This window comes from Eumetopias jubatus, unplaced genomic scaffold (assembly GCF_037043125.1).
Source record: "Eumetopias jubatus isolate StellerSeaLion01/CBP00866 unplaced genomic scaffold, mEumJub1_p1.0 scaffold_5, whole genome shotgun sequence".
NCBI lineage: Eukaryota > Metazoa > Chordata > Mammalia > Carnivora > Otariidae > Eumetopias > Eumetopias jubatus.
In genome coordinates this window covers 119,993,920-120,020,753 of record NW_028274811.1, presented here as the reverse complement: position 1 = coordinate 120,020,753, position 26,834 = coordinate 119,993,920, and the positions used below count along the sequence as shown (strand labels likewise).

The 26,834-nt window shown below is 39.0% G+C and overlaps 2 protein-coding genes across 3 annotated transcripts in view; both read right to left on the bottom strand.

Annotated features, from left to right (window-relative positions):
* Positions 1 to 5,732: 5,732 nt before the first annotated feature.
* Positions 5,733 to 20,868, bottom strand: TMEM267 (transmembrane protein 267). Its single transcript, XM_028098061.2, has 4 exons — positions 20,734 to 20,868; positions 18,949 to 19,063; positions 8,904 to 9,291; positions 5,733 to 6,491 (listed from the first exon to the last, which is right to left on the bottom strand). The coding sequence occupies exons 3-4, from the start codon at positions 9,213 to 9,215 to the stop codon at positions 6,156 to 6,158; spliced, it is 648 nt and encodes a 215-aa protein (XP_027953862.1). The 5' UTR covers positions 9,216 to 9,291; positions 18,949 to 19,063; positions 20,734 to 20,868; the 3' UTR covers positions 5,733 to 6,155.
* A 2,581-nt stretch (positions 20,869 to 23,449) lies between these two features.
* CUNH5orf34 (chromosome unknown C5orf34 homolog) overlaps positions 23,450 to 26,834 on the bottom strand; it is a 36,041-nt gene continuing 32,656 nt past the window's right edge. For both annotated transcript variants that reach the window (XM_028098018.2, XM_028098021.2), the window contains one exon: positions 23,450 to 23,751. In XM_028098018.2, the coding sequence (XP_027953819.1) occupies positions 23,558 to 23,751 (194 nt within the window). In that variant the 3' untranslated portion in view covers positions 23,450 to 23,557. The remainder of the gene's footprint in view (positions 23,752 to 26,834) is intronic.

Genomic DNA, 26,834 nt, shown 5'->3' with positions numbered 1-26,834 from the left:
ACTGACATTAAGAACACCAACTGTAAGCCAAGAAAGTTTGGTAACCTCTGAGTAACTCATCTATCAATCAATCTTCCTGATACTTCCTCACATTTTTCTTCAAAGTGAACACACACTGTGTGAGCTTTTCTTTCTCTAGGACAAAGCCTTCTTATCCCTTGAGCCTCCTGAAGGCACTTCTCCCTGGGCCTTCAGAGGGATCCCTCAGGCAGGCATCATTTCCTATCTCTTCCTGCTTCTGCCTCCCTTTCAGTAGCCTTCTCCCCATATCACACCTTCACCCCATGCTCCACTCTGGCACCTCTCTATGGAAATAATCACGTCTCGATCCTCACAGGTGCCTTGTGGTGACATGCAGATTTGCATTCCTGTCCTTATCTCCTCTGCCCAGGTATTGCTACTCAGTTAACGGTAAGGGTGGGGAAGAAAGGTAAGGGCCATTGTTGGTTCAGCACCCCAAGATTAATTCCCATTTGAACTTCTGGTGATGAGAAAGTGCTATCCCTTTCGTTAACATATCTTTGCACTGGTTGCTCCATAACCAATATCCTGGGGCTATTATCCCAAGCTATCACTTGCCTCACCTGAGCATTCTACTTTAACTGACCATACGGTAAATGCCCAAATGTGTACTAAATTTTTTTAAGATTTATTTATTTTAAAGAGAGAGAAAGAATGCACAGGGGGAGGGGCAGAGGGAGAGGGAGACTCTCAAGCAGACTCCCGCTGAGCAAGGAACCTGATGCGGGACTCGATTCCGGACCCTGGGATCATGACCTGAGCCAAAGGCACCCAGGCACCCAGAACATTACTTCTTAATACAAGGCCTGCTACAGAGTAGAAACATCAAACACTTGTTCAGTGGCCAACTGAACCAGTGTTGTATGAGGGCAAGTACTGTATTCATTTTCACCCAAATGAACTATGGATGTTTAATTGGCCTAGGCTTTTATGAATTTAAATCTTTTTTTTCATGGAGAATAGAGAAATAGTTTATACAAAGATTCAACAGTTCTACATGGAGAAAACAGAGGACAAATAGAACCATAGTGTCAATAGCAAAGGAAAAAAAGAAGGATATTATCTTCCCAAGAGCAAACTTAACTCTGGCAAGACGAGTTGGAGGCTATCTCCCCAGAACTCGAGGAGCCCCACCATTACTGGGACAAGGAGCTGGGATTATAGAAAGTTAGAGCAGGAAAAGAGTCTTGGAAGGCATTTGGCCTATTCCTCATTGGCTCAAAAAGGACATGTGACTTATCCAAAGACATCAGGGTTAGATTCCGGTCCTGTGCACAGGACTCAAAAGAGCAGTCTTAAGTATGTGAGAGGTGTCCTGCCAGCTCATATTAAACAAACAAAACCACCAGCAACAAAACAACAATTAAAAATCTCTAGGGATAAGCAGAAGAATGGACCCCAAAGATCTCCACATCTTAATCCCTGGGACCAGTGAATAGATTACCCTCCATGGCAAAAGAGGCTTTGCAAATGTGATAAATAACCTTGAGATGAGGAACTTTGCCTGGATTATCCAGCTGGGCTCAAGATAATCACATGCATCTGTGAATACGAGAATCTTCCCAACTGTGGCCCGAGAGAGAGGTGACAATGGTAAGAGTTTGGTAGTGCAAAGATCAGAAAGACACATGTGAAGAAAACTGACCTACCATTGCTAGCTTTGAAGATAGAATAAGGGGGCCACTAGCCAAGGGATGTAGGCGGCCATCTAGACACTGAAGGAGCCAAGGAAACAGATTCTTACCTACGAACTCAGATAGAACACCTCCCTGCTGATGCCTTGATTTTAACCCAGTGAGACCTGTTTTGGATTTCTGACATGCAGAACTGTAACACTTATGTTGTTTTAAACCACTAAATTCATGGTAATTTGTTATAGAAGCAAAAGAAGAGTAATTTGGGACACACACAGGCATGCACCCTATAACCCCTAAGCAGGCCAAGTAGACAGGCTTCCCATCTCTCTCCATTCCTTCTTCTCACTCTTTTGTAGTATTTTTACCCTTTCAAAGATTCCCCTGAGGTTTATTTTAATCCCATCTCTCTTGGATTGATAGGTGAAGATTGGAGCAGAGGGCTTGCAGAGTGATTGGCTCTGGGTCTCACCCCTGAGAAATGGCACAGCCCTTTCCAGAAGGATTGGCCTGGGCTACATGACACCCTTCATGAAGCCAAATTGACAAAGAGCGGTCCTGTGCCAATCTGTTTAGCATCTAGAGAAACACTAGAGTCTCTGCTGGCCAGGAGACCAGGCCCAGCACTGAGGGACGATTGTTACAGACTCTGGGCAAAAAGCGTGGCAGTCCAGGAAGCTGGAAGGGTAGTATTTACACACGGTTCTCCAAGAAGAGCAGGGCCTCTAGAGCACACAATGAGGTCGTTATAGCAGGGTCTCTCACGAATACTCTATAAAACTCCAAGCATTCCCTGTGACTTCGTGCAAAAGCTGAGGGTAGTGAGGTATGACCTGTGTCATTTAGATATGTTATACCTGCATGTGGTCTGTTATGTAACCACTATCCCACAATTTATACTTTATTTAGCATCACCCAGATATCTTCGGAAAATGTTCTCTGCCTTCCACGTTGCGTGCATGGCACCAGTGTTGCTGACCTGGGAACCTGGGCGGGGCTTGAATTAAGTCAAATGAACATTTGAGAAATGATTCTCAAATATTCATAATAATAAGTAAATAATGAGAAAGGGTGTGTGAATTCAAATGGGTACTTTCTTTGAAAGCTCACACAGAGTACTGAGGGGGATCAGAATGGGTGTTAGAGCTTGAATTTGACATTCCCCTCCTCTTGCCAAATGTTGAAGCAACATTACTTAATGCTGCTGGGTATGTAAGCCAAAAAACTCCTTGCAAGGTCAGGCAAAGGGTAAAATGCCTCAGAAACACTTAAATTGGCATCATTATTCCTGGGAAGTAAAGAAATGCCAAGGGGACATAGGTGGCAATGCCTTGGGTTTATGCAAAGTGCAAAGTAACTGTGGAGATTGAATATCAATATGAATTTCTCAGATCAGTGGAATGCTGTGAGCTTCCTGGCTTGGGGCTGGATCTAATAGGGGCAGATATTCTGGGGCTTGTCTTGTTCCATACTTGAAAAAAAATTGTTCAGTAGTGAGCAAAGTATTATTAAATCCCCAGTTGAAGTCAGGTGGCAGGTCGAGTCAGCAGGGCTTGGTAACAACTTTCAAAACATGTGGCCTGAAGCGGAACTGGGGAAAGCAGACTATGTGGATTATACGGATTGGCTAATTGGAGAGTACACGAGGGTAGCTGGGCACTGGAGTGCTGAAACAGTACACAGGAACCTCCAGCACCACAGAGGTAGGACAGGAACAGAGTTAAATGTACCTAGCACAGGACTGGATGGACCTGGGGGCAAAGGAAGCTTGGGAAAAATTAAAGGTATCGATAAGGCAAAGAGTTGGCTCAAGGAAGAGGAGGGAAGGGAATGAAGTTAAAGAAACAGGTTGGGTCTACAGTCATGGTTCTTAAAGTGGGGTTCCTGAACAGCTACTTCCTATGGTCAACCTAAAATTGTCAGGAGGCAATAATTAAGAAGGAACGTTTACTTGGGATCAAAGAATTGCAATTCGGGGTACACAAATTTGGGTAGTAACCCAAATAGTGTCCCATTAGAGAGCAAAGTCAGGTTTTTAAAGCAAAAAAGTAAAGTTTGTATAGGTTGTTTACAAAGAATTTTTTATTGGTGTTGACGGCAGAAAGCTACTCTTGACCCAGTATAATTGGTTACTAAGGCTATCACTAAGCAAAGTCTCTTACTATAGCAAGTTGCAGGTGTTCAGGCTGAGTCCTTGGAATATTTGCAGTCTGACCCAGTTCAAAAGTTCATGGATCCATCAGTGAGGATGTGCAAAAGGCCCACCTCCTTAATGGCCTCCCGGCTGCATTTTAAAACCCCTTCACACAAGTGACCCCATCTCATTTCACCTTTCACAGTATCAACTGGGAACTTGTTAGAAATGCAAATTCTTGGAACCTACGGAGTCAAAACTCTGGAGGCAGATCTCAAGCAATCCCTGTTCTAACAAGTCTTACAGGTGATTCTGATGTATGTTAGAGTTTGAGAACCACTGGTCTAGAAAAAGTAAACAATGTTTGAGATCTCAGCAGTGAGCAGTGTCCTCCAAAGAGGTACAGAGGACTGTTGTACTGGTTCATGGCTGATGTGATGTGGTGATGAGTCAGTGGTTAAAGAAGGGAATATTCAGGTGACTCATCTGACGACTGAGGATAAAATCAAGGGTTGGAATAAAAGGAAAAAAGAGATCCAGGTGCTTATATCATCAAAGAAGGTGAAAGTGAGTCTTGGAGGATAGTCTGTGAAGGTAAAGATTGAGAATGAGTAATATATTGGGATACCAAATGAAAGAAACTGAGAACTATGGTAGATAAAAGGTTTAGCCATGACAGTAATGAGCAAGGACCAGAACAGCCCCTATTTTCTCTCCTCTTTAGTTGGGAAAATGGGAAAAACTAAGTAATTGTCAAAAGAAAAAGGAGCCAGGGAGTGTCCGCCTGATTGGAGATAGTGATGGTGGCTGCCTAAGTTGAAGAAAGGAGGGGAGGATACATGGGAGTTTTAACTTAGCCCACCGCTGAAAGCAAACTAGGCTTGAGGATGAGTAGAAAACAGTTCAATGGTGGAAGTTCTTCTGAGTAGTTAGCATAACTAACATGCCTCAAGAACACAGTAGACCGGAAGGTCGATCAGTGGACCAGCCTCCATTAAATGAATGGAGGACATCTAGTGGATGGAGAAAACACATACATGCAAACAAGATATAATCCAATTTTCAATATAATGTACTGACGCAAACTTTTTCAGTAAGATAAAAAAACAAAATGGTGGCATGGGAAGTTGGCTGTTATATTTCTAGACATTACAACCACAGCTGTTATAGACTATTTAGAGGACAAGGAGCATTTCTGATGGTAGAGGAAGGAACAAGGATAAACCCACACTTAAAATCTGTAGTTACTGTTTAAGCAAGGAGTCATGGTCAAAGTGAATTCCCATTCTAATACAAAAAGTTAGAGGACAGCCCCCAAAATGCCAGTGTGATATTCTTATATAAGGTCCTATATTTTAATGGCATTCCTTTGTTTAATATGGAGAAAGAAAAAAGTAGAGTTTTGTAATTTAGTCAGAAAAAGTGATACAAGATACATGTTTTATTTCCATGGATTTCTGAAATTATATACTTAAAAAAAATCTCCCTATTCAAATTTACCCCCACTATATAATATTTATTATACCAACCAAACTGACACAATCATTGCTCTTGAAAGATAACAGATGTAAAATCTAACAGATTCTAAAACATAATTAGATTGCAACCAACTGGCTAACAACAAAAAGAAAAACTAAAGAACGTGAACCTTTACAACAATTTACACAGCTCTGTTTAACTTAATAAATAAGAAAAATATGCTTTGGATAAGCCATTATTTCACCATTTCTCAGAGAATAAGGCACACAATCACTAGCATTACAAATCACAAATGTGTAAGAAAATCTAAAGACAACAAATGGTATTGGGGAAAAAAAGCAAGTGCCATCAGGACATGACTTTTATACCAAAATAACATTAAACTATGAAAATGTAAAATTTTATAGCAACTAAATTTTCTTTCTCTAATAAAGGTTAATCATTTTTAACAGATCACCTGAAAGAACAAAGGAAAAAGCAAATTTCCTAAAAATCCTTCATTTTAAAAAACGTTTTGTTTCTCAGTATCAGTATTTTTTTCCCCCTAAAGATTCTATTTATTTATTTGACAGAGAGAGACACAGCAAGAGAGGGAACACAAGCAGGGAGAGTGGGAGAGGGAGAGCAGGCTTCCCTCCGAGCATGGAGCCCGATGCGGGGCTCGATCCCAGGACCCTGGGATCACGACCTGAGCCAAAGGCAGACGCTTAACTGAACCACCCAGGCGCCCTAAAAAAAAAAAAAGTGTACGTGCCTCCTGAACAAGAGGATTCAGGAACTATAATAATAAATTTAATATGTTGTTAAAAATTCACTTGATAATGTCGGCCACCCTTAATTATCATTATCGGAACCACCTGCTTCTCTAAGACTGGCATACGGTTACCTCAGACGTCAATATGGATCCCATGTTTTGAAGACATCATTTGCCTGGTCCCTGTGAAATACATAACGAACGAACAGATGTGAGGTAAAGAGGAGGTGATAATGACATAAAGCCAGAATGGCAAAGGAGAGGTTTTTCCAAATGGGCATATCCACAGGCCGTGACGAATTCCATCTCGGATATGATGTGAGGTCCACGATATAAATAACATCCAGGGAAGAAAGCACCATGAGTCTTTGAGCTTGAAAAGGTGCATAGTAAACCTCAGGGTCAGAACCACAACTGGTATGACAGTAGAGCAGTGAAGAAAAGGTCTTCGTGGAAGAGTCAAAGCAGCCTGCCGGGGAGAGCAGTAGCTAGTATCATTACCCTCTTGGCAAACAACATTTGGTAGATGCTTCTTAATATTCTAAAACATCTTCTATGAGTCTATTAGAAATACAATGGAAACATTTTCTGCATCACCTATGAATACATGTATTAAATCTGTTACATATAAAGCAAAGAAGAGTGAGTGGGATATTCTCTGCATTAACAATGAAACCAAGATCTCAAGAACATGGTGATTAATTTTTTAAAGCTTCCTATTAGTTGCTTAGAAAAGTCACAGTACAAATGTAAATTTATATCCCAAATGTATAGTTTGTGTAAATTTGGAGTTTTAGAGAATTATCTGGGGCCTCTAAGCATTGAAAAAAATCTCACAACTGAATAAAATATTCTATTAATAAGGGCATGAAAAGGAAATGTTTTTGTTGTAACCACTTTATATTAGCCTTGAATATTTTCAGAATGCACTTAAAACAACATTTAGAAAGATTGTATTATTTTAAATAAGTATATAAAGTTGAGTTAAACTCCAGTAAAAATTTTAAACCAGTACAAAAAATTTAATCAGTAACTAAACAAATGAAAATTTCAGGGTTAACCAACCCCTGAATGATTCTTTTCTTTTTTTTTTAAGATTCTATTTATTTATTTGACAGAGAAAGCACAACCAGGGAAGCAGGAGAAAGAGAGGGAGGAGCAGGCTCCCTGCTGAGCAGAGAGCCCAATGCGGGATCATAACCTGAGCCAAAGCAGATGCTTAACCAACTGAGCCACCCAGGCACCCCCCTGAATGATTCCTGAGTAAGGTTTTGCTCTCATATACTCTAAAGGCTAATTTTCAATTAGATAATTTCTAAATAAAAAGGAAGCCAAGGGCAGTGAAGATTGCCTAAATCCGAATCTCCCCACACATCCTCAAAAACATTACAGACAAGGGCAAATAAAACTATACCAAACCCCACTCAGCATAGACAGAAGCCAGAGTGCCCAAAACTTCAAATACTCTGAAGTATTAAAATACATACCACATCTGTGCGCTTTCTCTCACACTCCCACCACAAGCCAGGAAAGATGAGGGGACCTACGATTGATCTAAAATTACCACTGGAAAGAGAAGTATTGAAAACGGTCCTGGTTGATCAGAGCACTGGCTACAAAGCAAGGACTTAAAAGTGTGCATGTTTCAAGGCTTTAAGAGGCACTGGTTCTGGGGCAGAAGATGGCAAAAAGGAAGGGAGGGGAATCATTTGGACAATGGGTGGTAAAGAGGAAAAGAAGGAGTAAAAAAAAAAATTAGGTACCTATAAAAAAAAATTAGAGGCATGACCTTCCCACCATTAAAATACAAGGCATCCATTAAAGGGATTATACCTTCACCATGTGCAGTCACATGATCCTTAAACCTGTGTCTTTAACTCTCACCTATTGACTGAATATCAATCAAAGAGTTTACGCTACATTCTTCTTCCTTCTCCCTTACGATAAATTCTAGATCAATGTATTTAGGAACCACACTTTTTATGATGCTTGGTAGTTTATTCCAATCTCTACTCTAACATTTATTGTGAACTATTTGCCGGGGTCTGTCCTTTAATGTGCTCATTTAACACCCATGACTGCCCCGTGAGGTAAGTAATGACAGAATCCACACTTTACAGAAGACATTGAGACAAGAAAGTGCTCTAACACCACATACTAGGATTCAAACTCATGTCTTCTGATTCCAATCTCAAACACAATGTTATTCTGCCTTCACCTACAGCAAAAAAGCTAAAATTTGTCTTTAATCAGGAATTACTGATTCCTTACTGAAGTTTTTTAATAAGTGAGACAACCTCTGAGAAATACCTGGTATGTGACACATAAAAGGAAGAAGTGATCATTTCTCATTCGTTCAACAAACACCTACTGAACCCCTTCTAGATGAGCCAGGCACTATTCCAGGCCAGCGGTGAACAAAGCAAAGTCCTTGCTCTGTGAATGTTTACAGGTCATAAGCATGGAAAAGGTAGGCAAATCTGTTGACACTTAGAAAAAATGATCTTAGAACAGCGAAAAAAGACCCAGGAGAACGCTGACAATGACCCCCATTATTTTAAACCAGTTGATTAATGCTTCCTTCAAGACTTGGCGAAGTACCATCCTCTGTAAAGCCAACACAGAACTCCTCAGGTACATATAGTGAGTCCTTAGCTCTGTACGCATCCTTGGCACTTGGTGATGCCAATAACTTGATTAGCAACATGTCTGTGTTCGCCTTCAAGGAAGTACTAAGTGCTCAAAAAAAAGTTGGATGAATGGGCTTTCTTATTTTAAAATAAAGATAATCTTCTCTAGTTCTAAAATGATGCTGTGAAGATCAATATAATGGTGCTAAAGAAATTAAAGACCAGAAAAATTAAACATAAATGCCTCTTACCTTTAAAGATAAAGATCCAGCTAGAAAAAAGTGGTCTACATCAATAACAGAGGCTAAAAATCCAGCTAAAATGATTTCTCCAAAGTCAGTTGTCTTCTTGACTCCAATGACAATTGCCCACAACCACATGCCAATCACACAATGTACGGCGTTATCTGAGAGGGCTCGAAGCCAGTCATTTTGCTGAATTATCGAAAACTGAAGAAGTCTATCGGCTACTAGGCAAAATATCCCCAGACCAAGGCTGGAAATAAGAGACTCAGTGCTACAAGACTGGAGTAAAGCATGGGTCTTCTCAGCCTCAGATGCCATCCCAGACAATCCGTCAGTATATACTAAAAGCCATCAGGAAACAAATAGCTTATTTTTGTTTACATTCCCAGTCACCCTAAAACAGAAAGCAGAGGAAAAGATTAATGCCACGTAACATTTAAACAAAACAATTTCAGCAATAATTTCACAAATACAAAACCAAGCTGTAAAACTGGTATTTTTTTTTGACCATTGTCAGTAATTTCATTTTATTTTTCCCAGCTTCACTGAGGTATAGTTGGTAGATAATACTTAAGTTTAAGGTATATACTGTGATGATTTCATATACAGACATATTGTGAACTGATGGCCACAATAAGGTTAGTTAACATCTCCATCACCTCACATAGTTACCTTTTTGTGCATGTGGTGAGAACATTAAGACTACTCTCCTAGTAACTTTCAAATATAACAAAACTGTACTTCTTACATGTTATATACAATACGCCATGCAGCCCAAAGAGAATAGGTTAGCTTTACAGGAACAACAGTTTACACGTTAGTATGTATCAAGGTAAATTTAAGAAAGCCCACCAACTGTAATCTATTACTTTGAGGTCATCAAATAGTTTCATCTCTCAGCAATGTGTGCTACATGGTAGTGGGCACCCATTGTGTCTCTGTACCCAGCAACTATTTTCCAAACTTCTGAAAACAGCATCTCCTTCATTTAGGAAAACTGCTCATCACAATACCCAAACTCTGGAACTGACCAATTAGAATTCTCTCTCTTATCAGTAGTAGTAATTAATTAGTAATTATTAATTAGTCATCATTTTCCAGTAGTGATTAGACTAGTGATAAATAATATGGTGATTAAGGTGATCCAGGCTGGACCAATCAGACTTCCTTCTAGAATTTCCTAACTGGAGCTGGTGGGAGAAAGTTCCTTTTCTTCTTACAGACCTGGGCTCCACTACATGGAGCAGCATAAGTAAAAAGAATCATAAGGACATCAACTCCTCAGGTCCAATCTTTGAGTTTTTCAGAGCTGCCCTAGTTCTTACAGCTTACCCTTTACTTTACTTCTATGAGCTAACCCAGGATTCTTCCAATAAATCCCTTTTTCTTTCCTGTTGCCTCTAACCACAGAAGTTTAATTGATATAAAAAGGCAATCATAATTCTGTGCTGAGTACTTACCTGGCATAGAATACTGAAATCATTTATCCAGTTAAAGTTATCAATATTATGTGATACCTGAAGTTTTTGTTTTGTATTGTTTTAATTCTGAGACTAAAGAATAACTAAATGATGTATTAAAGATGATTCAACTTTCATTCTGTAATAAAAACTATCCATAGCTCATTATATATATATATTCTAAAATTTATAGGGAAACACAAAAGACTAGAACAGGAAAACAATTTGGAAAAAGATGAGCTAAGTTGAAGGACTTAAACCATCTGACTTCAAGTCTTACACAGCTGCAGTAATTAACGACAGTGTGGTATTGGTATACAGACAGACATGAATAGAGCAATGAAACAGAACAGAAAGAGCAATGAAATAGAATAGAAAGGACGATCAGAAATAGACCCACACAGGGATTCCTGGGCGGCTCAGCTGGTTGAACACTTGATTCCTGATCTCAGCTCAGGTCTTGACCTCAGGGTTGTGAATTCAAGCCCTGTGTTGGGCTTCACACTGGGTGTGGAGCCTACTTAAAATATATATATATAAAATAAATTAAAAAAAGAGATAGGTCCACACATACACTGTCAATTGATGTTTGACAAACATGCAAAAGCAAGTAAATGGAGAAAAGATAGTCCTTTCAGCAAATGGTGCTGAAACAAGTGGATAGCCACAGGCAAAAATAATGACTCTCAAACCACACTTTACTCCATATACAAAAATTAAGTCAAAATGGATCACAGAACTAAAAGTAAAACATAAAACTATAAAAATCCTGGAAGAAAACACAGAATATTCTTATGTCCTTGGGTTATGCAAAAAGTTCTTAGAAGCAACATCAAAAGGCTGATCTGCTTTTTAAAAATTGATAAATTGAACTTCATCAAAATTAAGAACTTCTGCTCTTTGAAAGACTATGTTAAGAGAACGAAAAGACAAGCCACAGACTGGGAGAAAATATCTGCATATCTCATATTTGATAAAGGATTTATATCTAGAACAAAGAATTCTGGAAACACAATAGAAAAATAAACTAATACAAAAATGGGCAAAATATGTGAAAAGGTACTTTACAAAGATGATATACAGGTGATCAATAAGCACATGAAATATACTCAACCTCATTAATTATTAGGGAAATGCAAATCAAGACCACAATGAGATAAAAGACATACCTAATTAGAATGGCTAAAATTAAAGACTTATCATCCCAAACGTAGAAAAGATGTGGAGCAACCAGAACTCTCATACACTGCTGGAGGAAATTTAAAATGATAAACCACTTTTCAGTTTCTCAAAATGTTAAACATACTTCTATCATAGATTCAGTCATTCTACTCCTAGGTATTTACCTGAGAGAAATGCAAGCATACACCCACACACAGACTTGTACATGAATGTTACAGCAGCTTTATCTACATTAGCTCCAAACTGGAACAAGCCAACTGGATAAACAAAACATGGAACAAAAAGAGACAAAAAAGTAATACAAACAAAAACATTGATGAATTTCAAAATAATACTTAGTGAAATAAGCCAAACAAAAAGAAAAGAAAAATAGAGTATACAGTCAAAACTTATGGAACTGTACAACACAAAGAATGAACCCTCATGTAACTATGGACTTCAATCAATATATCAATGTTGGTATATTAATTGTCAGAAGGTATCACACTAATGCAGAATGTTAATAATAAGGAGAAATGTGTGTGGGGGGAGAAGTAACATACGGGAACACTCTATACAGTCTGCTCAATTTTTCTGTAAACCAAAAATTGCAATAAAAAAGAAAGTCTTAATTTTTAAAAAGTAAATAAATGAAGTAAGTATGGAAAATGTTATAATTGTTTAATATAGGTAATGGATATACTATAGTTCATTATATTATCTTCTACTTTTCTATATATTTGCAATTTTCATTTGGAAATACTTTTAAAAGAGTACAGAACATGATTCCATTTATATAAAATTCAAGAAAATGTAAACCAATTTAAGTGACAGAAAGCAGATCAGTGGGGCCAGAAGGATAAAAAAGGAGCATTAAGAAACTTTGGGGGAACAGATGTGTTCATTATCTTGACTGTGGTGATAGTTTCATGGTTTATAGTTTCATATATACATCAAAATGTACCAAAATGTTATGTGTCAATTATACTCCAACAAAGATGTTAAAAAGTTAGGAGAATATACTTTATTGTCAATAACAACATCAGGCTTTCAAAGGAGCACTCTGAAAACAAGAGCTTATGGAGATGAAAAGTCTGATTGCCCAAATAAAAGCTCATCAGGAACAATGCATAGTAAAATGAATGCTTCAAAAAACACAACTAGTGAATAAGAACATTTTTGAAGAATTTTCTCAAAGCTTGTTGGGGAAAAAAATGACAAAGAGTTAAGCACTGAAAGAAAAAATAAATTCAAAAAATAAAGATAAAATCCTTTAGAGTTTCCAAATCCTGCCCTCCCCCCCAGCCAAAAAGGTTATCTGCAAAAGGAAAATGTGATTTGGCAATGCCAAAATACTGTGGGCCAACATTACTAAGCTCTGAGAAATGGATCATGACTGTAGGATTCTACATAAACTAAATTATGGCACCTCTGTGACAATCATGAATTTCATAATTTTGCCTTCCAAATTATAACAGCTATATACGATTTCTGGGGGAAGAAGGATGGAGGAACAAGACTTCTAAATCACTAGGGAGACAGAAGAGGAATAAAGAAAACTTGATCAGTACAGCAAAACAGAAAAGGAAAAAAAAGAAAAAAGACTTTACTGTCACCCCAACCCCCCAAAAGAGTAAAAGGGACCAAACATCAAACACACATGTATTGGGGCGCCTGGGTGGCTCAGGTGGTTAAGCGACTGCCTTTGGCTCAGGTCATGATCCTGGAGTCCCGGGATCGAGTCCCGCATCGGGCTCCCTGCTCAGTGGGGAGTCTGCTTCTCCCTCCTACCCTCTCCCCTCTCATGCTCTCTCTCTATCTCATTCTCTCTCTCAAATAAATAAATAAAATCTTTAAAAAAAAAACCACACATGTATTAAATTTATCTATAAAGAAACAGATCGGGACAAAAGGAAACACCCCAGTTATTGTTCATAAGAAAATATCTCAAACAAAAAGTCTCAGCAATATACAAAATAAAGAGATGAGAAAATGTGTATCTAGAATATACAAGCCAAATAAAGCAGCTGTGGTAGTATTAATATCAAATACAAAATTCATGGCAAAAGACTTAGTGGTACTAAAAGAGATAAAATAAAGTTATATAAGATGCTTACAGGGCACTGGGGTAGCTCAGTTGGTTAAGCGTCCAACTCTTGATTTTGGTCATTGGATAGAGCCCTGAGTCAAGCTGCATGCTCAGAGCGGAGACTACTTGAAAATCTTTCTCCCTCTCCCTCTGTCTCTCCCCCCGCTCATGCTCTCTCTTGCATTCTTGCTCTCCCTCTATAAATAAATAAGTAAATAAATAAAATCTTTAAAAAAAAAGATGCTTATGTGACAAACCACAAATTTGTAACTAATACAAGAGCCAGACCATTTTATTGAGTAAGAAGACAACATTGATGGTGTTATTCTCCTATTCTCCTCAAATAAAATCTATAAATTTAATATTAATCTAATTAAAAGCAGTAAGATATGTAAATTATATCAAGTAGCCAAAAATAGGTATAGATAATCTAAACAATATAATTACAAGTTTGATTTCATATGCAGGTCTAAAATGACACATTTTACATGGAAAACACATTCTTTCCAATTGTCCATGAAACATTTACAAAAGTTAACTACCCATTTACTCATCCACAAGAAAAACTTCAATAAAATCTAAATACTGGAAATGTTCAGGCCAAATTCTCTGACGACAATGCAATTCATCACTTTTTTTTTTAAGATTTTAGTTATTTTATTTATTTGACAGAGAGAGACACAGCAAGGGAGGGAACACAAGCAGGGGGAATGGGACCTGGTTAAAAAGAAAAATACAGTGGCCTAGTTAGCTCAAAGAAACTAAGCTTAAATGGTGGTGCAAGTAATACCTTTAGAGCCAAAAGACTTGTTTTCAAGTATTTATGCTCTGTACACATTTCAGGAAGGAAAACAAAAGTTCAGAGAGCAAGGACTCAGTCAACTTTGTTCACTACTGTATCTTTCATACATACTAAGTGCTCAATAAGTGTTGAATGAATTCATGAAAAATCTTCATATACTGGATCTGTTATCCAGCAGGAATTGCATATTAAATACTTAAATGGCATTTAGCAAAATGTAATATCCATTCCTGGGATCTGCATTTTTAGCAAGTATAACTACCAAGTAATTTTTATATTCACTAAACATTGAGAAACACTAGTTTACCAGAAACCAAAAACATGAAAACCGAGAAACATTACCTTAAAAGTTAGAAACAGTAAAGCTATCAGAATATTGTTCTGGCAGTTTCATTCCACTTAACCAGGCAAGGAAGGGATGGAGGGAGGGGGGAAGAAAATGTATCATTACCTCACCAGGAAGAACAAGATAATTACATTAGTTGGCAAGTGAAATGACTGCCTATTCAAGAGAATCCATTGAAAACCATTAGAATTTAAGTTGCAAATGGTGGCTAATTCAAGATAAATACTAAAATAACCTTTACAATATACAAGTAATCGTCATAAGAAAAAAGTGGGAAAAAACAGTCACAACAGCAATAAAAACCCAAATACCAAGGAATAATCAAAAAATATTTGTGAGGAAAACAACAAAGCTGTATTAAAGGACACAAAAGATCAATCGTTCTTTCGAGCTCTGGTGGCTTCATACTATGTCAGCTCAGCTTAGTTGGAAGCACGTTTTTCAGAATTCCCTTCCTTGTAAAGTTCTTGTATAGTTCCTCCTTGCATGTGGAGCTTGCACATGATCTGTTAGCTTGCCTTGTTGGCATGGGGAAGTGGACTGGCCTGCAGCTCCTTCAGCTTCTCCAAATCCTGGGTCTGCATGTGCAATCCCCGGGTCAAGGGTGCTAGCCTCTCCTGTAGATCATCACCCACAGCATCAAAACTGGAGTTGGTGAGAAGCCAATGCAGATTCCATTCTGTCCCTGCTCTCCTCCACATCCACTTTCCCTTCTCAACTGTGTCTAGCTGGTTTGTAACCTCTTCAGGCTCAACAACAGACTCAGAGGCAGGAGTCTGTCCAGACTGCTTTCCCAGTGCCCCCAATTACAGAATGTCTAACCCCTAAGTCTCAGGCAAAGTAGTTCTGCTTCTTTGATGGAATGTAACTAATACAAGAGCCAGACCATTTTATTGAGTAAGAAGACAACATTGATGGTGTTATTCTCCTATTCTCCTCAAATAAAATCTATAAATTTAATATTAATCTAATTAAAATCATAAAGGGATTTTCTTTTAGGAACTTCACAAAGTGTTTCTAAATTTCATTTAAAAGAGTTAATGCCAATAAACTTGGAAAAGCAGAGTGTACTGAAAGGTGAATACAAAGTCTAGAAATCGAGTAAGTGTGTGTATGGGGGTATGGGGAATGTGTATATAATTCTAAATTGGTAGAGGAACAATTATTATTTAACTCTGATCCTGTATCGTTAGGATTCTTAAGTGCATGGAAAAGAAAACACTCTGGCAGTAAATGCAAAAAACAAATTTATTAAAAGGATACTGGGAAATCACAGATTTGCCAGGTTTCAAGAATCAGGCCTCAAAGCTATGCCTCAAGCACCTCAGTGAAAATGACACCAGACAACTGGTCTGGTGAAGACCTCCCCACCACGGAGCCCAACTTACACTGCCTAACCCCCTGTCACCAGGTATTACCACTGGCACTGAGTCAGTGCTGCCCTGTCCACTGCTGCCGTGGAAGACTCTTGACTGTATTTGCTTATTTGAGCTCATACACTATTTGGATGGGGGAGGGTATGTGTCCGATTGGCTGGGCCTACATCACATGACTAGCTGCAAGGGAGGCTGGAAAAGACAGTATTTGGCTTTCTCAGCACATATTGTGGAAAGTGGGCTCTGTTTCTTCCAGTTGCATTAGAACAGCATACTGACAAATATACTATGCTGGACAGAAAGAGCCGTCCACACTAGTAGGCAGTCTGTTAGGCTTTAATTGCTAAGTAATACTGGAGAGAGTCAATCATCAGACGAAACCTGAGATTGGATCATCTGCTTTCAATCTATGCAATGCATAGTTCAATACAGTAGAGTTGTTTAATCAAACAACTCCAGGTTTCAAAATGTCACATCCACACAGATCAGTTTTGCAACGTAATAGAACATTTCCCTGGTTAAATTAACAAAGGGAATCAGTTTCGTTGACTAGCCCTGGAAAATGTCTATGATTAGACAGCTTTTGTAATCAGTTTGGTTATCAAGTTTGGGATATTTACATGAATTTGTAAACAGACTTCTACATAGTCGAGCTAGCTTGACTTTTAGAGAGGAGCTCAAAATTATTTTTATTTAAAAAATTTTTTTTTAATTTATTTGTCAGAGAGACAGTACCAGCAGGGAGAACGGCAGGCAGAGGGGAGAAGCAGGCTCTACACTGAGCAAGGAGCCCGATGCAGTACTTGATCCCAGGACCCCGGGATCATGACCTGAGCCAAAGGCAGATGTTTAACCAACTGAGCCACCCAGGTGTCCCTCTAAATTATTTTTAAAATATTGATAGACATGACTACATAAGAATGTAAAACTTATACATGGCAAAGTTAAAGACAATGGAGGAATTGTGATTCTCTTTATGATGGGGAAAGATTCGAAGTTTTACTTTATTAAGGACTCTTAAAATTAAGAAGAAAAAATAAGTATTCCAATAATAAAGTGGGCAATGTCCATCAAAAGGCAATTTGGAAAAGGAAGAAATACAAATGATCAAAAAAAATTATTCGAAGGTTTCAACTTTATTAGCAATCAATTGAATTATATTAAAACAATATTTCAATGTACAATTGACAAAAGATTGCTAATGCTTTCTGTTAGTAGTGGTAGGAAGATGATCACTCGTACTGTTTATTAACAGGAGTATAAGTTAGTATAATTTTCTAGTACACAATTTGACAATATATATCAAAAATCACTTAAAAATAAGCAAATATGGGGTGCCTGGGTGGCTCAGTGGTTAAGCGTCTGCCTTCGGCTCAGGTCATGATCCCAGGGTCCTGGGATGGAGCCCTGCATCGGGCTCCTTGCTCAGCAGGAAGCCTGCTTCTCCCTCTCCCACTCCCCCTGCTTATGTTCCCTCTCTAGCTGTCTCTTTCTCTTTAATAAATAAGTAACAAATCTTAAAAAAAAAAAAAAGAAAGAAATCTTTAGGGAATTATGGGTGCTTGGGTAGCACGAGATCCCAGGACCATGGGATCATGACCGGAGCCAAAGGCCGACGCTTAACGACTGAGCCACCCAGGTGCCCCTCCCTAAAGATTTCTAATGTCTTTCTATTATGACCACAAAACAAATAAAGCTACTCTGAAATTAGTCAGAAGTCATTAAACAACTCAGACCACGATGCTAAAGTCAGTCTCTTAAAGGTATAATTTTTGAAAAGTAGAAACATACTTATAACATTAAAAATATGTATTAATAAAAATATTAGAATATATAACATCAATAAACATTAATAAAATTTTATACAATTCTTTTAAGTAAAACTGATAATATAAAAATAATTTGTTCATGTTTATGTATTAGTTGACACATGCAAAGTCTGTACAAAAGATTTCTATATCTCCAGGTGAAAAAAGTTATATAGATACCTTTAATTCTTTCATATGGTGAAGAAGACTTGCTTTGCACTGAACAACTGTTTTGTTAATGATAATGGAGTCTACAACAATCCTCAAATTCTTGGTCATTTGCAATAATGAAAATTGTTCTGAAAAGCACTAAGATTGGGTTAAAGTGTACAGATTCTTCCAGGATGAGGAAATGAGTGATTTCAACATACTTTCAGGCAAGACCAAAATGTAAAAAATGCAAAAGATACGTCCAAGTCATGAAACCTTTCTATAAACTTCAGGATTTACAGTCCCATAAATTATGAAGCATTTGTTTCTACTTTACAAAATAAACTCTTGACACTTGCATGGATAAAGAAGTCAACATGTTTAAAGGTTCGGTGCATATAATTTTAAAGTTTATAAAATATCCCTTTGAACCAAAGACAGATGCCAATATCCACTTAGCTGGATGGGAACTGGGACACACAAATTTCAATTTACGACCACGCCAGAGAAGTACTACACTAGCAGAAAAATTCCCCTCCTTCAGTAAGCTGTGGCCTGCAAATTAGCCCAAAGAAGAAAGGCCACCAGGTGAATGAGCATAAGAATGTAGGCTGGACACACTTACATAGAAGTTCAAGAGAAAAGCTCTGCTGCCACTCAACTATGCTTATATCTGCATTTATGACAAATTTATTTTCAAATCTTATCCCAGAAAGGGGACAAAAATAAGAGGTCATTATCCACTTAATTGCAAATTGCATGATGCTACTATAAAGCCACTGCATTACATCCATCTTCTTTTACTCTTGTAAAAGAGGAAAATTTTTCATCACCCCAAATATATTTAAATGTTACTTACCTTGTGTTTTAAGTTCAGATTTTAAAAAGATGGAGAGGCTAATGATGTGTTACGAGCAAAGTGAAGCATCAAAAGATCACTTCAAGTCTTTAAATGATGATCCAAATTTAGTGACCTGAAAAAGAAAACCCTATCGTTTATAATAATATAACTATATCATGGTTTATGATTAGGAACACATACACATAATGGGGCAGCACGAAATGGATTTTATAAATGGAGAGTATACAACAGCTTGCTTGATGACAGAGGAACAAAAAGCTAATGAGTGAACATGGAAGGAGATCCTTCAGCCCCAGTCAAGTTTTTAGATGACTAGAGCCCTGCAAACGTCTGGACTATAACTGCATGGGCCCCTGGGCCAGAATCATCCAGCTAAGCCTCTTGCAAAGTCCTAGCCCACAGACACAGTGAGATAATACTTGTTAAATGTTTTAAGTCTCTAAGTTTTAGGGTGATTTGTTATACAGTAATAGGTATCTAACACAATACTCTTTCCATTTTTATAAAGGTACAATTATGGTCCCAGAAACACAATTCTGACATCTATTCCACTCTATTAGGGCATATATTTAACATCCTTAGCTTAGATTCTGAGCATGAGGATAAGAAAAAAATATTTTTGGCGGGGGAGAAAGAACATTAATAAGTGTACTGCCTTTAATTTACTGTCTCTAAGACACCCAAGTGTACCCATTTTTCTTCATACCTTTTTCTTCCTTTTTCCACTCCCCTACAAATAGAATGGACCCTGGAACCTCAAAAACTGTAACATAACTTTGTTTATTCTACATACTTACTTTTGTTGGGTAGTTCCCTTAAGAGTAGTAATTATAATTTTGTTAAGCCTCTCATGCATAAAATCAATGTGCTGAAGGTATTTAATAAATATTTCATTATACTAATACAAAGGGTAAGCAGGTAAGCAACCCTCAGCCTATGAACTAAAAATATTTTGGGGATGACTTCTTATCTCATAATAGCCTAACATGTCCTTATGACTTGCAGCCACTTTCTACAATGGTCAAACTGCCACACCCCATTCCATTATAGTAAAATATCGTCAAATATGGGGCCTTTTAAGTATACATAGTAGTAATCTTCCCTGTCCTTAACTCCACAAACATAATTAGCCAGTCACTTTAGTTATACACTATTATACAGTTTGTTAATCATTTTAGACAAATATTTCTGCCAAAATAAAGAACAAATTCCCAAAGTAAATAGCATTTGCTTCACTCTTCCCATCACACAGATATTCACAAAAACCTGAGGTAAAAGCAGTCTAAAATCTGATAACTACCTTTAGTATTGTTTCACAAATAAGTCTTTTTCAATATCAGTACTGTGAAAGTTAAAATATTTAATTTTTTCTTAATTTTAATTTTTTAAAGTAATATCTACACCGGATGTGGGGCCTAAACTCACAACCCCGAGATCAAGAGTCACACACTCCACCGACTGAGCCAGCCAGGCGCCCCTAATATATTTAATTTTTTAATGCTATAATACCTAAAGCAGATGCCAAATGCAGCTAATTTGCAAAGGTAAGAAACACAAATCCTGCTCAGTTTCACAGAAACTTTTGTTTAGTTCCTACACCATTAGGAATAAAACATACAATTCTGAATTTAAACATTTATCGAGTCTCAGCAAATTCCCCAAATCATTCTTTCCCAAGGCTGGTGTGATGCAGTAATTTTAAAATGCCCATTAAGAAAACAGGGTAGGAAGCCCTGGCGTCATAGCATTTCCTATGCAAGGAAGGGATCCTGTCACACTTACAGTAGTCACGCCTTCAGGGACCCGGGGCGCCTGGGACTCTCATGCCTGTGGAAGAGGGCAATGGGCAACTCCGGCAAGAACCCCGTCACCCCGCTCTGGGCCAGGGAAACGCCGCCAGGGACAGAGCCTAGGCAAGGACTGGGTGCCTGTGGAATCTCAAAGGCTCCAGGAAGCCGGAGGAAGGAGCCGGGGCTAGGCGCACATCCCGGGATCGTCGGACAGTGCCGGCGGTCAAGCACACCCCGCTGGCTCTCGGGTCCCGCGCGCTCGCCGCCCCTGCACGCCCTCCCCATCTGGAACCTGGGGCTTTGGCTTCCCACCTCAGGACGCAGTTTGGCGGCGTCCACTCCGACCCCCTCCCGCCCGGGCCCTCCCCGAGCTCAGCCGCGCCCACCTTCGTCTTTCCAGCCTGAAGCCCGCAGCGCAAACGGTGGCCCTGCCCCTTTACCGTCCACGCGGCCGGCACCATAGAGAAGCCGGCCGCCGGCCGCCGGCCAGAGCGGCTCCAGCCCCCAAACGCCGGCGGAGAGGACGCCGGGATACCGGCCCCATTCTTAACGGACGAGAACCAGTAGCTCGGTTTTTTTTTTGGAGGAGGTGGTGGGTACTATGAGTTCTTCCCCGCCGTGCCCCATAAGGAAACCTTTGGGACAGCGGGGTGAGAAGTGCCAAGTGCCTTGTTGGTTTCCTCTGTCAAACCTGAGCATTCGTTCTTGGCTTTGCCGGCGCCGTGCCCCAGACTTAGCAGCCGACATACGACGCACCCCTACTGGCGGCTGGGAAGCTGGGGACGAAGTGACCTCACCTAATGTCGGATGTGCGGGCCCAACACCCAGACCTTGAGCTAGGAGCCACGGGCCATCTTGGGTCTCGAAGGGATAGAGAAATTTTCGGCTTCCTTTACCGGGTGTTTCAGGTTGGCCGCCGGAGTTTTTCCACGAGATGGAGGGACAGCGCGATCCTGCAGATCCGCCGCTTCTTCATAGCGCTCCATCGCCCCCTTGGGGATTTCTTGATAATTATTCTTTGCCACTTTGTGGGCGGACGGTGGGGGGCTACCACTTTATTGTGGCATTGGTGACAGGGCTGAATCATTTAATCATGACTACTAAACGCACAGGAGTTGGAAAAAAACTGCATAAAAGGTAGCTTGACCCTAATTAACCGGACTCGACATGCAGCTCTTTAATGGGACTATGACCAGGTCCCAGCCCGCCTTTCCGCCTGAGTGAGCACCAAGATGTCTAGCTTGGCATTGGCTCTAGGAAGCACTGGTGCAAAATAGTCTCAAAAAGGTGTATTGCTTTCTTCTTCCTACCTAGTTTCTCAAAACAAGGGTGAGATGGAAAGCAAGGGAAATAGTGGGGTTATATTTTACAGTTGAAAGACAATTCTATAGCAAAAAGTGAGATTTTCAATCTCAAGCAAACTCCTAGGCCTCCCTCTCACAGAACCCTAAAGCGTGGCTCAGTTTCTTAATGCTAGAACTTTTCACTGCTTGTCTTGGTTCTTAGCCAATGGAAAAAACTGAGGGGGAAAATGATACACATTTTAACCCACATAATTTAAAAGCTAATTAAAAAGAACACATTAACCACAAAATGGGGTGCTTTTAGTCATGTTAAGGACAGTTTTGTCTGCAGTAACAATTTCGCATTGCCCTTATGGCAGCACTGTACATGTCTTATACTCTACGCTTTCTAGAGCTGTTGAACAACATGGATGGCTGCCTGCAACCAAAGCAACGAAATTGTTACAATTCTTTTCTCTGTAATCACCCTACAGCCCAAAGGCACTGATTCATTTATACAACACATACTGAATGCTCTTTGTGCCAAGCACAATGCTTGGTAACAGGCTACAAAATGACTTTATGGAGCTCAAGTTCTAGTGGAGGATCTAGGCCATAAAGAAACAAAAGTTGGATGGCTGTAGTATGAGCTGTAAAGGAAATAAACAGGGTGATGTAATAGAGACTAAGTGGGTGAGGCCCTTCTGAATAAGTGGTAATTTGTGCTGAAACCTGAAGGTAGCAAGGAGCCCAGGGTGAGAAGAGCTAACAAGAGAATATTGTGACCATTCAAATCACTGACATTATCACTCCTAATCTATGCTCTGCTTGCTTTGTTCTTTTTCTCCTTGTTTCCTCTGTTGTTTCTTTTATGTCAAGAAGCTGGTCTTTTCTAGAAATCAGAAGTTAATTAGAACATTTCTGCTATATTGGTCTAATCTTGAAGTCTCTTTAGATGTGTGGTTTTGTGCTTTCCCAATAAACAGCACTAGGTTGCAGTAAATAGCACTTTTGATGAGCTATTTTAGTTTCACACAGTTGTGTAGCATAAGTTTTTTTCCGATGTTCAAAAGAAATGAAAATAATCAGACAATTCAGATAAAATTTGGTCTTTGCTGAAGTGCTCGATTCTTAGCTTGAAGCAATATTTCATATATAAAGATCTAATTCTCTTTTGGTAGTTCTGTTGAAAAATATTTGGAGAGACCAAATAGCAAATGACCAAATGCACACAATTCTGCATATTTAAAAAGGAAAAAAAAACCTTGAGGATTAATAGTGAATGCTCCACAAGATAAAACAGCAACTATAATTTTGTTTTTCTCATAAATCTGAAATAAATTGTTCAAAATCCTAAACAGTTCTTTATTAATAAAATACATTATAAACATATAGTTTAAAATTTACAAGTTAGGTAACCTCCAAAATTAAATGTCATTGCACAGAAGTAATATATATAATTTCTTGGCTTACTAGTAATTTTATACTAGTCACTTGAACCAACATCCTTAAGGTTTATAATAATTCCATTTTTCACTTTTTAGAACTTGATAGAAGACAGTCAATATCCTGAAGGATTTCAGAGGTTCTTTTCAATGCCACTGATACTCTCTTTTCATTAACTTCTTCCAGCAAGGTTTCTGGAGATTTTGGTTCATAATGATCAGATGACTGTTTGTTTTTTTTGTTAGAAATCTGGTTTAGGATACCACTATTCTCCAATAACACTAAGTTGCTTAGTTAAGGAGTTTTTCCCCGCATTTTTCATTATACAAGTTCATTTAATTTCAGAAAGCCTAGTCTTCATATTAAAATATTATTTCTCTATTAGGTAGATCCCTTGGATTCATAATAGATTTGGTACTTCAGAACTTATCAGGTCTACCCCTTACAGATGAAGAAACTGGTTAAGATAGAGGAGGGGCGCCTGGGTGGCTCAGTCGTTAAGTGTCTGCCTTCAGCTCAGGTCATGATCCCGAGGTCCTGGGATCGAGCCCCACATTGGGCTCCCTGCTCCGCGGGAAGCCTACTTCTCCCTCTCCCACTCCCCCGGTTGTGTTCCCTCTCTTGCTGTGTCTCTGTTAAATAAAATCTTGAAAAAAAAAAACAAAACAGAAAAGGAAGAAAAGAGTACCTATGTGTATTTGGATGGAAGTTTGGTGATAGGGAGGAGATAAAAGAATTAAAATCTCAACATTTCTTGAAGTGAAAAGTGATGTGGAAATAAAAGAACAAAAGTAGGAGTGATAGGAATATAAATAATCTGTGCAGTGTATTTTTAAATTTTTTTTAAGAGAGGGATCCAGGGGAGTGGCGGAGGGAGAAAGAGAATCTTAAGCAGGCTCCGCACCCAGCACAGAGCCTGATGCAGGGCTTGATCTGACAACCCTGAGATCATAACCTGAGCCAAAATCAAGAGTCGGATGCTTAAATGACTGAGACACCCACCCAGGCACTCCTAGTGGGCATGGAGCCTTCTTAAGATTCTCTCTCGGGGCGCCTGGGTGGCTCAGTTGTTAAGTGTCTGCCTTCCGCTCAGGTCATGGTCCCGGGGTCCTGCATTGGGCTCCCTGCTTCACAGGAAGCCTGCTTCTCCCTCTCCAACTCCTCCTGCTTGTATTCCTGCTCTCGCTATCTCTCTGTCAAATAAAATTAAAAAAAAAAAATTCTCTCTCTCCCTCTGCCCCTCACCTGCATAAATGAATGAATGAATGAATGAATGAATGAATGATATGGAGTGGAAAGAAACCTGTCCTCTGATGCAGGGCTACTTTATTATTTGAATAGGACTACAGAAAAATCACATGATAAGGGTGGCTGGGTGGCTCAGTTGGTTAGGCGACTGCCTTCAGCAGGTCATGATCCCGGACTCCCGTGATCGAGTCCCGCATCAGGCTCCCTGCTCAGCAGGGAGTCCGCTTCTCCCTCTGACCATCCCCCCTATCATGCTCTTTCACTCCCTCTCTCTCAAATAAATTAATAAAATCTTTAAAAAAAATCACATGATAAAAGAAATTAGATGAATGGGGTAGGAATGTACAGAACAAAAGATTTCATAAGAAAAATGAGTCAAATTATAATTGGACAACCTAGAAGAAACAGGTAATTCCTAGAAACTGGGGCACCTGGGTGGCTCAGTTGGTTAAGCGGCCCAGGTCATGATTCCAGGGTCCTGGGATCGAGCGCCGTGTCGGGCTCCCTGCTCAGCAGGGAGCCTGCTTCTCCCTCTCCCTCTGCCTGCCGCTCCCCCTGCTTGTATTCTCTCTCTCTCTCATAAAAAATCAAAAATAAAAATCTTTAAAAAAAATTCCTAGAAACATACAACCTACCAAGACTGAATCTTAAAATAGAAAATCTGAATAGACGGATCACTAATAAGGAAATTGAATCAGTAATCCAAAACTTCCCAACAAATAAAGAGCCCAGGACCAGTTGGCTCAGTTCATTAAGCATCTGCCTTCGGCTCAGGTCATGATTTCGGGGTCCTGGGATCAAGTCCTGCATCGGGCTCCCCGCTCAATGGGCAGCCTGCTTCTCCCTCTCCACTGCTTGTGCTCTCTCATGCTCTCTCTCTCTCAAATAAAATCTTTAAAAATAAATAAAATTCTCTCTCTCTCTCTGTCCCTCCCCCTCCTCTCTCTCTCTTACAAAAAAAAGAATAAATTCAGTAGAGTTTCAGGATATAAAATCAATATACAAAAATCAATTATATTTCTATTCACTAATAACAAACTATCAGAAATTAAGAAAACAATCCCATTTATAATTATATCAAAAAGAATAAAATTCCTAGGAATACATTTAAGAAAGGAGGTGAAAGATCTGTATACTGACAGACATTTATGATGGAAACTGAAGAAGACATAAATAAATGGAAAGATATTTTGTACTCATGAATTGGAAGAATTAATATTGTAAAAATGTCCATGCCACCCAAAGCAATCTATAAATTCAATGGAATCTCTATCAAATTTCAACAGCATTTTACAAAGAAATAGAACAAACAATCCTAAAATTTCTGTGGAACCACAAAAAAACCCAAATAGCCAGAACAATCTTAAGAAAAACAAAGCTGGAGGCATAATGCTTCCTGATTTCAAACTATATCACAAAGTTATAGTAATCCCAAAAGTATGGCATGGGCATAAAAATAGACACATAGATCAATGGAACAGAATAGAGAGCCTAGAAATAAACCCATGCAGGGCACACGGGTGGCTCAGTCAGTTGAGCATCTGACTCTTGATTTTGGCTCAGGTCATGATCTTTGGGTCATGAGATCGAGCCCCACATTGGGCTCTGTGCTCAGCACAGAGTCTACTTGTCCCTCTCCCTCTGCTCCTCCCCTAGACCACATGTGTGTGCTTTCTCTGTCTCTCAAATAAAATCTTAAAAGAAAAAAAAAAAAAAGGAACCCATGCATACATGGCCAATTAATTTACAACAAAGGAGCCAAGAATATACAATGGTGAAAAGATGGGCTCTTCAATAAATGGTGTTGGGAAAACTGGATCCCTATCTTACACCATACACAAAAATCAACTCAAAATGGACTGCAGACTTGAACATAGGACCTGAAACCGTAAAACCCCTAGAGGAAAACAGGGGGTAAGCTCTTTGACATCAGTCTTGGCAGTTATTTTTTGGTTCTGATACCTAAAGCAAAGGCAACAAGAGCAAAAATAAACAAATGGAACCACATCAAACTAAAAAGCTTCTGCACAGGAAAGGATACCATCAACAAAATGAAAAGGCAACTTATGGAATCAGAGAACATATTTGAAATATATATCTGGTAAGAGGTTAATGT

Excerpts from the sequence above, each read along its gene's own strand:
- TMEM267 (XM_028098061.2), bottom strand. The coding sequence starts at position 9,215 with ATGGCATCTGAGGCTGAGAAGACCCATGCTTTACTCCAGTCTTGTAGC. Across the intron at positions 6,492-8,903 it reads CTGGATCTTTATCTTTAAAG|GCTGCTTTGACTCTTCCACG; the intron begins GTAAGAGGCATT and ends TCTCCCCGGCAG.